The 14,099-nt window shown below is 47.5% G+C and overlaps 1 protein-coding gene across 2 annotated transcripts; it reads left to right on the plus strand.

Annotated features, from left to right (window-relative positions):
* Positions 1–2,275: 2,275 nt before the first annotated feature.
* On the plus strand, positions 2,276–13,171 carry LOC133339763 (chemerin-like receptor 2). Of its 2 annotated transcripts, XM_061547931.1 has the most exons (3): positions 2,276–2,725; positions 2,912–3,042; positions 10,700–13,171. In XM_061547931.1, exon 3 carries the CDS (start codon positions 10,748–10,750, stop codon positions 11,774–11,776), a length of 1,029 nt encoding a protein of 342 aa, XP_061403915.1. In that variant the 5' UTR covers positions 2,276–2,725; positions 2,912–3,042; positions 10,700–10,747; the 3' UTR covers positions 11,777–13,171. The 2 variants fall into 2 exon arrangements, with proteins under 2 accessions (XP_061403915.1, XP_061403916.1); XM_061547932.1 differs by lacking the exons at positions 2,276–2,725; positions 2,912–3,042 and adding an exon at positions 4,646–5,036.
* Positions 13,172–14,099: the final 928 nt, after the last annotated feature.

Here is a 14,099-nt window from a genome sequence, read left to right on the forward strand (position 1 = left end):
GGCGTCACAAAAAGTCAGAACCCCCCCCTCAAATATGACGTCACAAAGCTCTGCCCCCCCCCCCAAATAAAATATAAAACATGCTTCAAATAGCTTAAAACTATTGTCATTGTAGTGCGTATATAATGTGGCGCTGCACTCTGATGTTTTAGGAGAAAACATTTATGAAAAAGTCTATTTAATTAATTAAAACGTGCTGTCTATATTTATTTAAAGTTGCGCATTTTGATGTGACGTCACATTTCTCAAACACCCCCCCCCCCCTTGTCACACATCGTCACAAATGTCTGACCCCCTCCCCCCCCCTAGGTGCGTGACGTCATTTATGGACGGCCCCTAGTACTGCTGCTGCTGCACGTCATTGCAGTGCCTTGCACTGCAGTTGTTGACAACAGACCTGGGCTTGAATGGAAAACTCATCCGGGTTTGCTCTGTGGAAAAATGTGGGGGGGGCGATTGCAATCTGTAGCCCCGATGTCCACTTAAAACCCGCACTGATCAGCGCGGATACGAACACAGAATACAGCTGAAGGCTGGGAAGGGCAGGAAGGAAGGGATTGGCTGGTAAACTGATGGCGGATACGAGATTAGTGAATGTTGAGGATGGTGCGTGATGGTGGTCCAGCACGTGGCAGATGAGTTCAAACGAGGCGAATGAGTGATCGCGCTGTCCGTACTCGCTCCAGAATGTTCGGCTGCGTTTCCAGCGAGGCCACGGTGTCTGCTGATAAATGAGGTGGCTCATGAGGTAGGGGGTGCAATTGCAGTAGCTCGGATCTGCTGGGAGGATGTGGGGGCATGAGGGCTATAAGATAGGGGAACCACGGTGGTGATGCGTTACCTACCTGGTATGCAGGAGGTCATGGGTTTCGTTCCCGACCCTGACGCCTGTATATTTGAAGTTTGCGTGTTCTCCCGGTGGTCGCGTGGATTTTTATCTGCCTTCTCCGGTTTTCTCCTCCACATTTAGAAACGTGCGTTTAGAGTATTTGGCTGCTTGTACGTCTCCACGTGCCAAGCCACTTCGTTGAGTTTTGATTTGCGGCAAGGTCGCTTCTGCAAAAGAGCTACATAGCTTAGTGGGCCTTACCTGGTAAAATAAAACATTGGGGTTTTTGTTCATGATGGGGTAGATCGAGAAAGGCATGGTGAAGCTGGGGCCATTGTAGGGAGGGAAACGGTGGTGGCCGTGACCTGGCCCAGCAGGAGCGCACTCGCCGCTTGTTGTAGACGTTCACCGTTCGAATCGGTCAGGCCTCCCTGGTTAATACTGCGGGTGTATTAACCGTAGAATGCTACGCGCTGTCCAAGTGACAGTGGGCGTTAAAGGTCCCGTCACGTCATTTGAAACGAGTTGGCCATTTGTGTGCCGGTGTCATGGTGCAAATTAGAAAGCATACCTGTAGGCTAGGCGTAGTCACAAACCGAACCTCTCCATAATAAAGGCTCAGTCTTTTGTTATGCAGTCTATTCATAGTCTCAAACCGCACCTTACCATAATAATAAAAAATGGGCCATTCCTGCCCCTTCCCCCCCCTCAACCATTATATATACGGAGTGGTATCTCCTGTAATCTCTCATTTACTTGATACAGCTGTCGTGGCTGTGACGGTTCCACCTGAAGACGGAGGCTTGTGTTGCCTCCGAAACGTCGTGATTTGTATTTTATTTTACTTTTATTAATTTTAATGTTTTACCTACGTGACTTTACCGAAAAAACCTAAGAATATGAATCCTTGCAGTCACGAAAGCTTCAAATCTAGAATCCATAACGGAGGTTTTTGAGTGAGATCGCGTAAATATAAATGCGTCGTTCCACCCGCCAAAACACCCGACACGGCCAATTAGTAAGATTTGCCACGTAAACAAAACATGACAATTAGTTACTAGTTCAGCACACCGATGTGTTGGAGAGTAAGCACACAACATTTACAAATCGAGTGCAAATGACTGAATAGGGATTTCACACAGCAGCAAACTCACTCCCTGTGGCCGAGTATAAAACCGCTCGCTGTGTGTGTGGAGGGGGCAGGGTGGGTCTGAGAAATGGACATGAACAGAAAATAAGCAGCGGGACAAGAGAGAGAGCGAGTTGTAAGTTTGCGTTCACCAACCCAGCAGCCGCCACCATACCGGGTCCCGCCCGCGTATTGAACACAGGGCGTGCATCGCTCTGCAGTTCTAAACTTCGCTTTACAAATGTCTTTTCCGTGGGTGTTTTTCAACTATTTTAAGTATTTCCTGTGGAAGTGGTGGTGCTGGTGTGTGTGTGTGCTAATGCAACTCGAGTGCTAAGCCAGATGTTCACGTTCATTAACTCTGGGCCGTATGCCGCAGACGTAAACACAGTCCTGTCACACACAAGCAGCGTGCATGCATCGCATGAACACCCACCCACAAAATGGTACACATAGCTATACAATAAACACACAAACAAAAAACAAAGACACAAACAAACAGTAAATACACGAGGAGCGTTATGCCCACACATGTCCACACACACACACTCATAAACCCCACAAACTCACTGAGTTTGAAGATTCCACTGTGGAATGCTGCCACGCACACAGCAGCCCAGACACACACACAGACTACACACACACACAACAAGTCCAGACACACACACAGAGACTATATAGACACACACGCAGCAGCGCAGGAATCACCACCAACAGCAGCAGCAGCCATCCTTGCAGCCACGCACTGACCCTACTTGTAAACCACGGTGAGTAACATCTGAGCGTCGTTGTTCGAATCACGGAATGGCACACTTTGTCACCGCTCGTGTTGATACCGACCCAGCCAGGGGGCCCACGCTGTGACACTGACGGCTCTGGCGCCACGAGTCTCCTGTTGCAGCACAGGACTGCGTTCTTCTCACTCTGTTCGTCGTATCGATTGCTGTCTGCAGCAGCTGCAGAAGCAGCAGCGGCAGCAGCGGCGGCGTTGCGTGACGCCACCGCGGACCTCTGAGAGTCGGGTTCGAGTCCGGGTCCCTCGCCGAAGCTCCCCGCACCCGGCGCTCTGCGTACCTGCAAGGTGGTGAGTGGTGGTGCTGAGTGGAGCTCGCGGCGTCTCTCTCTCTCTCTCTGTGTGTGTCTGTGTGTGTCTCTGTGTGTGTGTGTGTCTCTCTCTGTGTGTGTTTCTGTGTGTGTGTGTCTCTGTGTGTGTGTGTCTCTCTGTGTGTCTCTCTCTGTGTGTGTCTCTGTGTGTGTGTCTCTCTGTGTGTCTCTCTGTGTGTCTCTCAACCCACGGTCTCTACTCCACGCAACAACATCAACAGCTGAGACAGCACGCCGACTCCGCGTAGCTGTTCCTCCACGGAGAATAGACAAAGTATATCTTTTTTTGTACACTTCAATTTTCAGTTTCATGTATTTGGTATAGCCCTGTGAGCCATTCGGCTCTTGAATCCATGAAAAAACAGCAAAGTCTTCCAGAAAAACACCGTATATCAATGCTGTGTGCAAACATCCCATTGGGATGCAAGTCAAACAACAACAACCATAAGACAATTTAGATTAAAGTTATCAGTCTACACAGCCCATCAGCCCCACGACCTTCTGTGAGTGCACAATTTCAGCAGTTTCGACTTTCAGTATCTCATCTGCAGAGCCGGGCTTACTTGAAGCACTGCTGGTGAATCCGCGCAGAATGTGTCTAGGCAAGGACGCCTCTCTCTGTCACGAGACGGGTCCTCGTGAAACGTCGGCTTCTCTTTGATTATTATTCCAGCTTTGTCAGGTCTGGGTAAACCTTCGCCGTCAAGGGGGCTTGTTGTCTGGTGTGAGGTCCATATCCTCTTCTAATTTCTGGTACTGTAAAAGCTCGTTCGATGCAACAACAACAACCACAACAAACTCTAAAATACACAACACAAAATAATCATTCGCATTCTTGCGGAGAATATAAGTTACAAAATACGTGACGGGGAAAAAATACTTTTGTATTTTGCTTGGAGGGGCATACATGCGAAGGGGAGCGTCTTGTATTTGCGTTCCAACCGCTCTGCCACCAACACAGCGGCTGTCCGAGTTGTCTATGGCACCACCATTCCGTGTGGTGGAGGTGGTGGTATTAGTGGTGGTGGTATTAGTGGTGGTGGTATTAGTGGTGGTATTAGTGGTGGTATTAGTGGTGGTGGCGGTGGCGGTGGTATTAGTGGTGGTGATATTAGTGGTGGTGGTGGTATTAGTGGTGGTGGCGGTGGCGGTGGTATTAGTGGTGGTGGTATTAGTGGTGGTATTAGTGGAGGTGGTGGTGTTAGTGGTGGTGGTGGCGGTGTTGTTGTGTGCGCGATCCTAAAAGGGCGTTCTTCAAACTTGCCCCGTGTGTGCCTGACTCTCCTCCCTCGCAGCCTCTCTCTCTCTCTGTGCGCTGTGATTAAGGGTCATTGACCGAAACGTCGCCTATTACATATTGTTAAGGCAGTGTCATTGATTAATATTGTTGAGGTTGTTGTGTGGGTGTTGTTGTTGTTTTCGACTGGATATAAACACGAGAGGAAAACTCGACCCTAACCCCCGCCCACGGGACCGCAGCAGCAGCGACCGCCTCCTCCTCGCATTCCTGCACGGAGCTCCTCCTCGAGCCGCCAACTCCCGCGGTCCCACGCTCCCCCCATCCTCCTCCTTTCGTGTTGTTTGCGAACTTCTCCTTAAGGGAGCCACCGAACGCAGCGAAAGCGAGGCCCACATGAGCAGACACAGGCGGTGAAGCTGCCGCCAATTGCTGGCGACGAGCAGAGCGCAACGGCGGCGGTGGTGGTTTACGCAGATTCCGTGCACGCGGGCGAGCAAATCATTAAAGACGAGTGATGGCAACGTCCAATGACCGGACTGCCGATGCATAACAACAATGACGATGATAGCCTTTGGGCTCAGTGAGTGCAACGAGTGAAACGTCGTGCTTTATTTGCACAGAGCCACCTTTTGACGAAGGGCTGTTTGGGAGAGATCGTAGCGCAATGGGTGGAAGGTCAAGCGGATGACCCCCGGGTGCGTGAGAGTCGCTGAACGTCGCAGGTGGTGCAGACGGTGAGTGGTTCGCTGACGGACATTGAACAACCGAATGGCAGATGTGTGTTGGTGGCCTTAGAGCAGTGGTTCTTCTTTTTCTTCTTGTTAGCCTGGGCTATATACGCACCAACTGGGGGTGCGAGATGCCCTTTCTGGGGGTGCGAGACGGGGCCAGATTTTGTCAGAAGGTAAATCGTCGAAACACACAAACGAAACGCAGGCACGTCAGTACAACTACTTTGTTGAATCAAACCCTCTATGTATTTATTAGCATTATAAAACTAAGTAACGATTGAGAACCAAAGGGGTGTAAGACTGCAGTTAAGACTTTACCAGTGGCAAAATATAATAATAGGTTTTTACCCCTTCAACTGGTACAAAACTGACACCTTTATACAAGGGATCATGTTTGCAATAACCACAACACAAGCAGTCAAAATGCAAACAAAAAGAAACAACTCTGATAATGGTAATGATATGCACTGTCCTTGAAGTTGATTGGTCCACACCCGAGACAGCTTTTTTTAGAGCCTCGTCTCCATTGTATAAAGGTGTCAGTTTTGTACCAGTTGAAAGGCTAAAAACCTATTACTGCAGTTAAGGTTAAGAACCACTGCTTTAGAGAGTTGCATGGAGCCTGTTGGTGGGACTTGCTTGGCACGTAAGCCTCTCGCTGCGAGCCGCATTCCATGAGCCCTGGAGGCAGCCACTGCACTGATCACAAATCTCTCCATCTCTCTCCGTCTCTTAAGGAGCCCATAGTCATCAGTTTCATTTATAATGAACTAGCTTTACTACCCGGCTTCGCCCGGGACTTGGATTCACCACGCCCGGCCGCCTTTGTCTCCCCAGTGGCGATATTCACACACCACACCAGTTACTCGTTTGAGGCTGAGTCGACCTAGGGGAGGCCCAGGACCGGTTCAAATAATCGTCACCGGTGGTGGCCGTGAGCGGGAATTGAACTCGGCTCGCCGGGTTCGTAGCGCAGCGTAACGCTACCCGCTACACTACAATGCGTTACGCTTCCACATGCGCGGGTCACGTGACAGATGTGACGTCACAGCTCACTTGCCGTGCAAAAAATAAATGCATTATTGAGCTCCCCCCCCCAAAAAAAAAACACAAAAGTGTATTTTAATAATTTTTGCATGGTGTACAGTCTGGAAAGTACCCACATGGCAAATGTTAAGTTTGTTGCATGTCGGGAAGTACGCTAAACATTTTGAACAGACACACATAATCACAACTTTGCCTTTTATATATATGGAGATAACCCTGTGAGCCATGCGGCTCTTGACTCGGGTGCAGCCGCAACAAAAAAAAAACATGAACAAGAAACATCTTAAAGTGACTACACGCAAAAGAAAAATCCTGGAAAAAACAGCAAAAGTCTTCCAGAAAAAGCACCGCATTTCAACGCTGTGTGCAAAAATCCCAGTAGGATGCAAGTCAAACAATAACAACCATAAGACAATGTAGATTAAAGTTATCAGGCCAACTCTGCACTACAACAAACAAACATGGCCAGACCAAACCGTCCTCAAAATCACCAAAATAAAGCCACAAAAACAATGTAACAGTGATCATAGGAACTGTGATTCAAATCCAACAACAAACGATATACATAACATGTACGACCAAACCCCGCAGCCATAGCTGGCTGCATGAGTCACTCTATAATAGCAGGAGCATCAGTAGCAGAATAAACATTTCTCAATCCACCTTTAAAGATCAGCACACCACAATCAAAACTCAAGATCATACTTTGCAGCGGTCATCCGGAATGATACATTTGATTTCAGGCCATTCTGAATAGCAGTGGCAGCAAGGGGTGTACAACTCCTCTAGAGCAGTTTTGAGTGAAGATCTCACAGGTAGTGATCCAAGTTGCAGTTTATTGGCGATAGCATTAGTCGCGATGCGTGCTGTGAGTGGCGCTCTTCAGACGTCAATTATCGACTCAAATCGCGTTTCCCTCTGGGGTAATCGATCTCTCTCTCTCTGGGGGATTGCCGCAGGCAGCTTGCGAGGTAAGTGTTGGATTCATATCGGCTCCCAACAACAACGAGTTTTCTCCACGGCTTCTTTAACTTTCACGTAATTTGTAGCATACGCAATGGGGTGTTACGTTATAATCGCTGTATTGTTTTGAATGCTTCAGTTATTTGATCAAAACTCAAGTAAATGCCCATTCGTATGCGGGTGGATTGTGAAGTTCTAAATGTCCCCTAGTAGTATATCTCACAGTGAGTCCGTATAGTGAAGCATTGTAGTTTGCGCCCGTTCAATCGAGAAACAGAAAAAAAACTGAAGTCATCTCTAGATTTGAAGCTTTCGTGACTGCAATGATTCATATTCTTAAGTTGTTTCGGTAAAGTCACGTAGGTAAAAAATTTAAATTAATAAAATAAAAATAAAAATCACGATTTTTATTTTACTTTTATAAATTAAAATGTTTTACCTACGTGACTTTACCGAAACAACCTAAGAATATGAAATTAATAAAATAAAAATCACGATTTTTATTTTACTTTTATAAATTTACATTTTTACCTACGTGACTTTACCGAAAAAACCTAAGAATATGAAGTCATCTCGTGGCCAGCAGAATTCGACATTGGCGTTTAGCCCCTAAGTGTACACTATTGCTGCCATTGTGAACTGCACGTTTACTCGTGAATGAGGTCACGGTAGCCATGTCGCCAGGTTCACCCTTCATGCCGAGCTGACCTTTGCTTCACATGTTTGTGAACGTTGTAGTATCCCGTAGCGTAAAAATCCTGAACATGATCGTGAGCCATGATCCACTGTTGGATGAAGGCCTCTCCAAGCACATCACCATCTGTCAAGGTCCCGCAATGCAACACTCCATAGGGCCGCTACCCACCAGCCGACCTCGTCACTTCGCCTCTGCCAGTGGACATCCTCTTGAGCGAGTTTCCTCTTCTAGTTTTATCGGAGAGTCTGATTCGTGCGTTGTATTTTGCGTTTGTTTTGCGATAGGAATCGACATAAAATTCCACCACTGGATTTAACAGTCGATCTCTATCATCAATTAAGGTTCCATCGTTCTCCATATGAGTTGCCAATGATCAACTCTTTTTGCTGCTTTCACGCTGACACATCTTGCTATGAACACGATCATTAGTGCAGCCTAAGCAGGCGTCCTCTCTAGGCACTCCTCCCACCCTCATTGTACGTGGAATCTCTCAGTATTCTGACTTTAGTGAGCAACCTTTGTGACTTGAAACTTTCGTGACTGCAGGAATTCATATTCTATGGTTCTTTCGGTAAAGTCACGTAGATAGAAAAAATAATAATACAAATAAAGTGATAAAAAATATCACAAGGTTCCTGATGACGACCGCGATCGAAACGTCGTAATATTTGTAATCACTTTATTTTTCATTATGATTTTTTCTATCTACGTGACTACTGAAAGAACTATAGAATACAACCTTTGTGATTTCCGTTACTTTCTTGATACCTGTACATGTACCAGGCCGCTCAGGTTAGGAGGCACGTGTCGACAATGCGTGTTCGTACACATCTTTACATCCGTGCTCACGACGCCACGGCAGAATCCTTGACCCAACCCACAGATCAACTTCAAGCTGTGCTGATGAAAGAAGCAGGATGTGTTTGTTATGGCATGGGAAAACTTGCAAAACTGGAAACAGCTCCCGTTGTGTCTCCTTGGGAAGAAAGACACACGAGACATTGCAATATGGCACAGCAACAGTTGGGAAAACTCGAAACCTTTTTCAGTTCGAGCCCATCCATATTCGAGGACCCCTTGCAAGCGATGCAGGGTGTTTAAAAATGATGGACCCGATTTGAAATCGCCATATCTCTGCAACCACGAACCGCCCATGAATGCAACTCTTACCACTTGAGAGGGTGGGGCATAGAGTTTGAAATGATTACCGCGAGATGCCTCTTCCAGCGCACAAACAGCCCCTAGCCTCAGTCATTCGCAAGATGGTGACCCCGCAACTCAAGGGGCGTTGTGCGTTCTGCAGTTCAGCAAGACTGAATCTGTAATTGCGGTGCAGCGTGCGTTTCAACGGCGTTTTGGCATTGATCCGCCAATTTCAAAGAGCATTCGTCATTGGTACCGACAATTTGAGGAAACAGGCCTACGTGACTTTACCGAAGAAACCTAAGAGTATGAATCCTTGCAGTCACGAAAGCTTCAAATCTAGTAGGAAACAGGCTGTTTATGTAAGGGGAAGAGCACAGGGCGACCATGCACCTCAGAGGAAAACGTGAGAAGAGAGGCGTTTGGGACGAATTCAACTATCGTCTCGATGTTGTCCGTACAGCAGGTGGAGGGCACATAGACCATTTATTAAATGGTTAGTAAAACTTGATAACTCATTAAACCGATTGTAACTTTTTGTGTAATTGTAACATGTTGCCATCGTGAAATATACTGCTTTGAAATTGAGTACATGTCTTTCAAACACCGTATAATGCCAGGCGTATTGACCAGACACAGCTGGCTGATGCACCTCCTGCCTAAAGCGCCCATCAAACTGACTGAATAGAAAGCTTGTTCAGTTGACATGGCCATCTCCCATTGTCATACCCTGCAACGGAATAATACACGTTGAACGATGTTATAAAAATGTACCCATGTCATTCATTTAAAGGTTTATTATCGAAAACACTTTCTCACCAAACACTAAAACACCGATGGAATTTCAAAATGAATGCAGGACTCTCCTGAAAATGAGTCTTGAGACTCGGTGAGGCACTCCTCAATAAGTTGCATTGTCATTATTATGCCATGAATGGTAGAGGCCTGTTCTTTACAAACTGCCTATGGCCCAAAACCTGTTGCTAAGCTAGTGATTTTAGCAGGGGAAAGCTACTATTTTAAGAATTATAATTTGTATTACTTATAATAAAGAAGTGGATTAAAAACACATTTTCCCTTGTACAATTAAGGTGGATAATGACATACTCCGCTTACAAACACAGCAGTAACTTGTGTTTTCTTAAACATCCCATCGGCCACATGGCCTTCTGGATGTGTTTTTTTTCAAGCAAGCAAAATCCACGGTGCTGATGTTCGTATGACAATGTCAACTCGCAGACGACAGTGTGCCCGATGCGACTTAGAGGGACAGGAACGAGATAGAGGAGAATTGTCTGCTCATTCATCTTGCTCTTCACGTTCCCATTTTTTCTGGCAACAAAACAGGTGTTAAGATGTTAAAACACCAAACTGAAACCTTTTGCAAGGAATCATGTCTGCATTAACCACAATGTTTGGGGTCAAAATGCAAACAAAAGCTGTCTCTGGTCTCTCTGGTGTGGACCAATCAGTTTCAAGGACAATGTATATATTATCAGAGGATGTTTTTTGTTTGCATTCTGACCACAAGCATTGTGGTTAATGCAGACATTATTCCTTGTAAAAGGTTTCAGTTTGGTGCTTTAACATCTTAACACCTGTTTTTTAGCCAGAAAAAAGGGGAAAAACCTATTGTCATATTTTGGTACTGGCAAAGGAGATCCCATGATGTAGTTGTACATTGTACTTAAGATGATGACCTTCTTTCGCGCCGTACGTAGCCAACCGAGCTAATCGGAGTCGTGTGTCTTATAAAAGGCTGATTAATTTAACCATTGCCTTGGTGGTCGTGTTTTGTCTGTGCTGGCTGCTATAGACCCAGGCTGCAGCTCAATAGCGACTGCTGAACTGCGGGACGAGGACCATGGAGGTGCCGCACGATTTTTATGATGACACGCACGAGAACGTGACGGACGATCCCATCACCATCCTGGAATACGACAAGGCCATCATTGTGGCAACCTGCATCATACAGGCGATCATCTTCGTTGTGGGGTTTGTAGGAAACTCCTTGGTGATTATCATCACTGGATTTAAAATTAAGAAATCTATACCGACTATTTTGATAATGAATTTGGCCATCGCTGACTTTATTCTAATTTTGACCCTGCCACTTTGGATCGTGCATTATGCACTCGACTACCACTGGCCGTACGGACATCTCATGTGCAAGATCATGCCATTCATCAGTTACGTCAATGTCACCGCCAGCATTTACTTTGTTACGACTCTAAGTCTGGACCGCTTCCTGCTTGCACTTCAACATTCTTGGGTCCCAAAGATCAGAACTATGAACAACACAATTTTAGTCTGCTTTGGGGTGTGGCTGTTTGCTTCTTTGCTGAGTATCCCCACTTTTGTTTTCAGCAAAGCCCTGGAACATAACGGGCAGGTGTATTGCTATCAGGACAATGACCTCGTGGATCACGCAGCTATTATCTTGGCCAACTTCGTTATTAACTTTCTCATTCCCATTACCATTATGAGCTTTTGCTATTTGTACATTGTGCTCAAGATGAGTCGCGTCTCTTACTCTGCCAACAGAAGGGCCATTAACTTAATAATTGCCATCGTGGTCGTGTTTTGCCTGTGCTGGCTGCCATACTTCCTCGTTGACATCGTGGAAGGTTCGTTAATCCTCCACGATGTCAACAAATATTGGCACGTGTCACATGAGACAAACAAGGCAAAGAGAATTCTGATAAGCCTCGCGTTCTCTCACAGCTGCCTGAATCCCATCCTCTATGCCTTCCTGGCGAAGGGCTTCAGGACGCAGTTCAAGAGTGCATTTATCCTCCAGTATTTTGAGCACATTTTTTACGAAAAAATACCAAATGTGCCCGAGGAGACGCAGCTGACCGACTGCAGCATGCCACAGGCAGAACGGCGCTGATCTTTGCACAGCCGTTCAAATCACAGAGACACGGTCCACTGCAAAGTATTAAGCTTTCAGCGAGCTGCGGACAAATGTATGTGTATATTAATGGCTTTGGTTGATTAAGCGCAATCTAAAATCTGAAAGCGCTGTATGCCGAGCTACATTTCGAAGGCGTTTGTGAATATACACAATGTGTGCTCGTACTGCGCCTGCTGTCTGTCGCTGTTGTCACCAGCCGTACCCACCACCATCGTGTCCGCTTGCTGTCTGTGCCACTGATGTTGTCTCAGAACCGTGCCGGTCTTCATAGGTTACTCGCTAACAGCACTTGCCCCAATTAGTCTGCTAAGGCTATACGGGGGGTCTTTGTCTCAGAACGTCCCATCAGCCCCGAGCTCTTTATCCTCCTGGTCTTATTACACGGGTTGTCTTAACCTTATCACAATTAAAACATATATAACATTGTATTATTCAAATGTAATGCAGTCTCTACCAAGAGTTATACATTGTGTAATCAGAAAAGTATTATATTCATAAGTCAATGTTTCACATGACGTATTTAATTTATACCTTCACTTTGATTGTACCATGTGCGTCTCCTTGTAGCATGAAGAGTTACAATTCCTTTTTGGAGGATGTCTCGGCCTATAATCTCAGAGATAATTAAAGTAAGTACCATGCTGAGATGGCTGGACAGCTAAGGACTTAGAGTACGATTGCAGCACACCCATACTTTATTAAACCGGCTTCTCAAGAGCATCGAGTTTACGGTCTCAAAATGGTCACCAATCTATGCGTAAGAAACAAAAACTCAAATTGGCTAAATGCCATTTCTGAGAAGTAAAATATTGGTTTGACTCATGGCATAAACGTCTCTGTGTGCAGCAGAGCACATGGAAAACTGCTGCCCCCTAGTGTGGACAAGAGGTCAGGTCAGATTTTAGAAGCAGTTCCGTTATATCTCCTTCCACGGGGCCTTTTTCTAACGTTGGGGTGATGCCCCACTACAGTTCTCAATGGATCCTTCATTTTAATAGGAATACATTGTGGAACAATTAAAAAGACAAGTGCATACAATCGCGCAGTCACCAGTGGGCGTAGGATTGACTCGCACTTGGCATAGAAATGTGGAATGTCCACCACTTCGTAAAACATCTGCCAATTTTATTTGAGCACCAGCCCACACCCGTGAAGCAGGGATAGACTTCGGTGTTATCCTTCCGGCTAAATACTATCGCAGCTTACAATTATAAATCGGTGCTTCATAACTAAAAATATATGATAGAACTCTACTACAATGTTGCACGTGACAATTCTAAATGACCAACGCCAAGTCGTTGATGCCACGTGTTGGAATGTGGCGAGGCTTGTGCTCGGCGAGAGGAAATTGTATAAAAATAAAAACAAACGATGCAGCTGTCTCGTCTAGCATCCGTTTCTCGCCAGCGTCTCTCCCTCTACCCCCCAGCTGAACCCTCCCCCCAACAAGCAGCCCGCACGGCTCACGATGATGCACCCTGGGAGGTGCTGCCCGGTCAAGTTCAAGTTGCGAAACTTAGCCAAACTCCCCTCCCCCTACCTAGCCCCTCTCACCCCTCCCCCCTAGCCCAGCTCACCCCTCCCCCCCTTCACCCCTCCCCCCTAGCCCTTCTCACCCCTCCCCCCTAGCCCAGCCCACCCCTCCCCCCTAGCCCAGCTCACCCCTCCCCCCCTTCACCCCTCCCCCCTAGCCCTTATCACCCCTCCCCCCTAGCCCAGCCCACCCCTCCCCCCTAGCCCTTCTCACCCCTCCCCCCTAGCCCAGCCCACCCCTCCCCCCTAGCCCTTCTCACCCCTCCCCCCTAGCCCAGCCCACCCCTCCCCCCTAGCCCCCTCACCCCTCCCCCCTAGCCCTGCTCACCCCTCCCCCCTAGCCCCTCTCACCCCCCCCCTCCCCCCCTAGCCCCTCTCACCCCTCCCCCCTCCCCCCTAGCCCTCCTCACCCCTCCCCCCTCCCCCCCTAGCCCTCCTCACCCCCCCCCCTAGCCCCACTCCCCTCCGTCTCACGCCCGAAAGTTCGGGCGTGAGCCACCGTGACGTCACGCCGCAGCGGTCTGACACTCGGCGGTGACGTGACGTCACGCAGCCCACCGCGCTGTGTGACGCCTTCCCCGTGACGAACCCCGCGCAAGTTGGTCGCGAGGCTCCACTCCCTTCCCCGTGACGTCACCCCCAAGTCTATCTTAACGTTTTTGACGTCATCGCCACGCCTTTGCCGCGGCGATGACGTCAAATCCCCCCGCGCGGGAATTCTCGGAAGTGACGTGGGCCGGGCGGCGGATTGCGTCATGAGGTTCGG

Source organism: Lethenteron reissneri, chromosome 9 (genome assembly GCF_015708825.2).
Source record: "Lethenteron reissneri isolate LAM-NWPU_2019-01 chromosome 9, ASM1570882v1, whole genome shotgun sequence".
Taxonomy (NCBI): Eukaryota; Metazoa; Chordata; class Hyperoartia; order Petromyzontiformes; family Petromyzontidae; genus Lethenteron; species Lethenteron reissneri.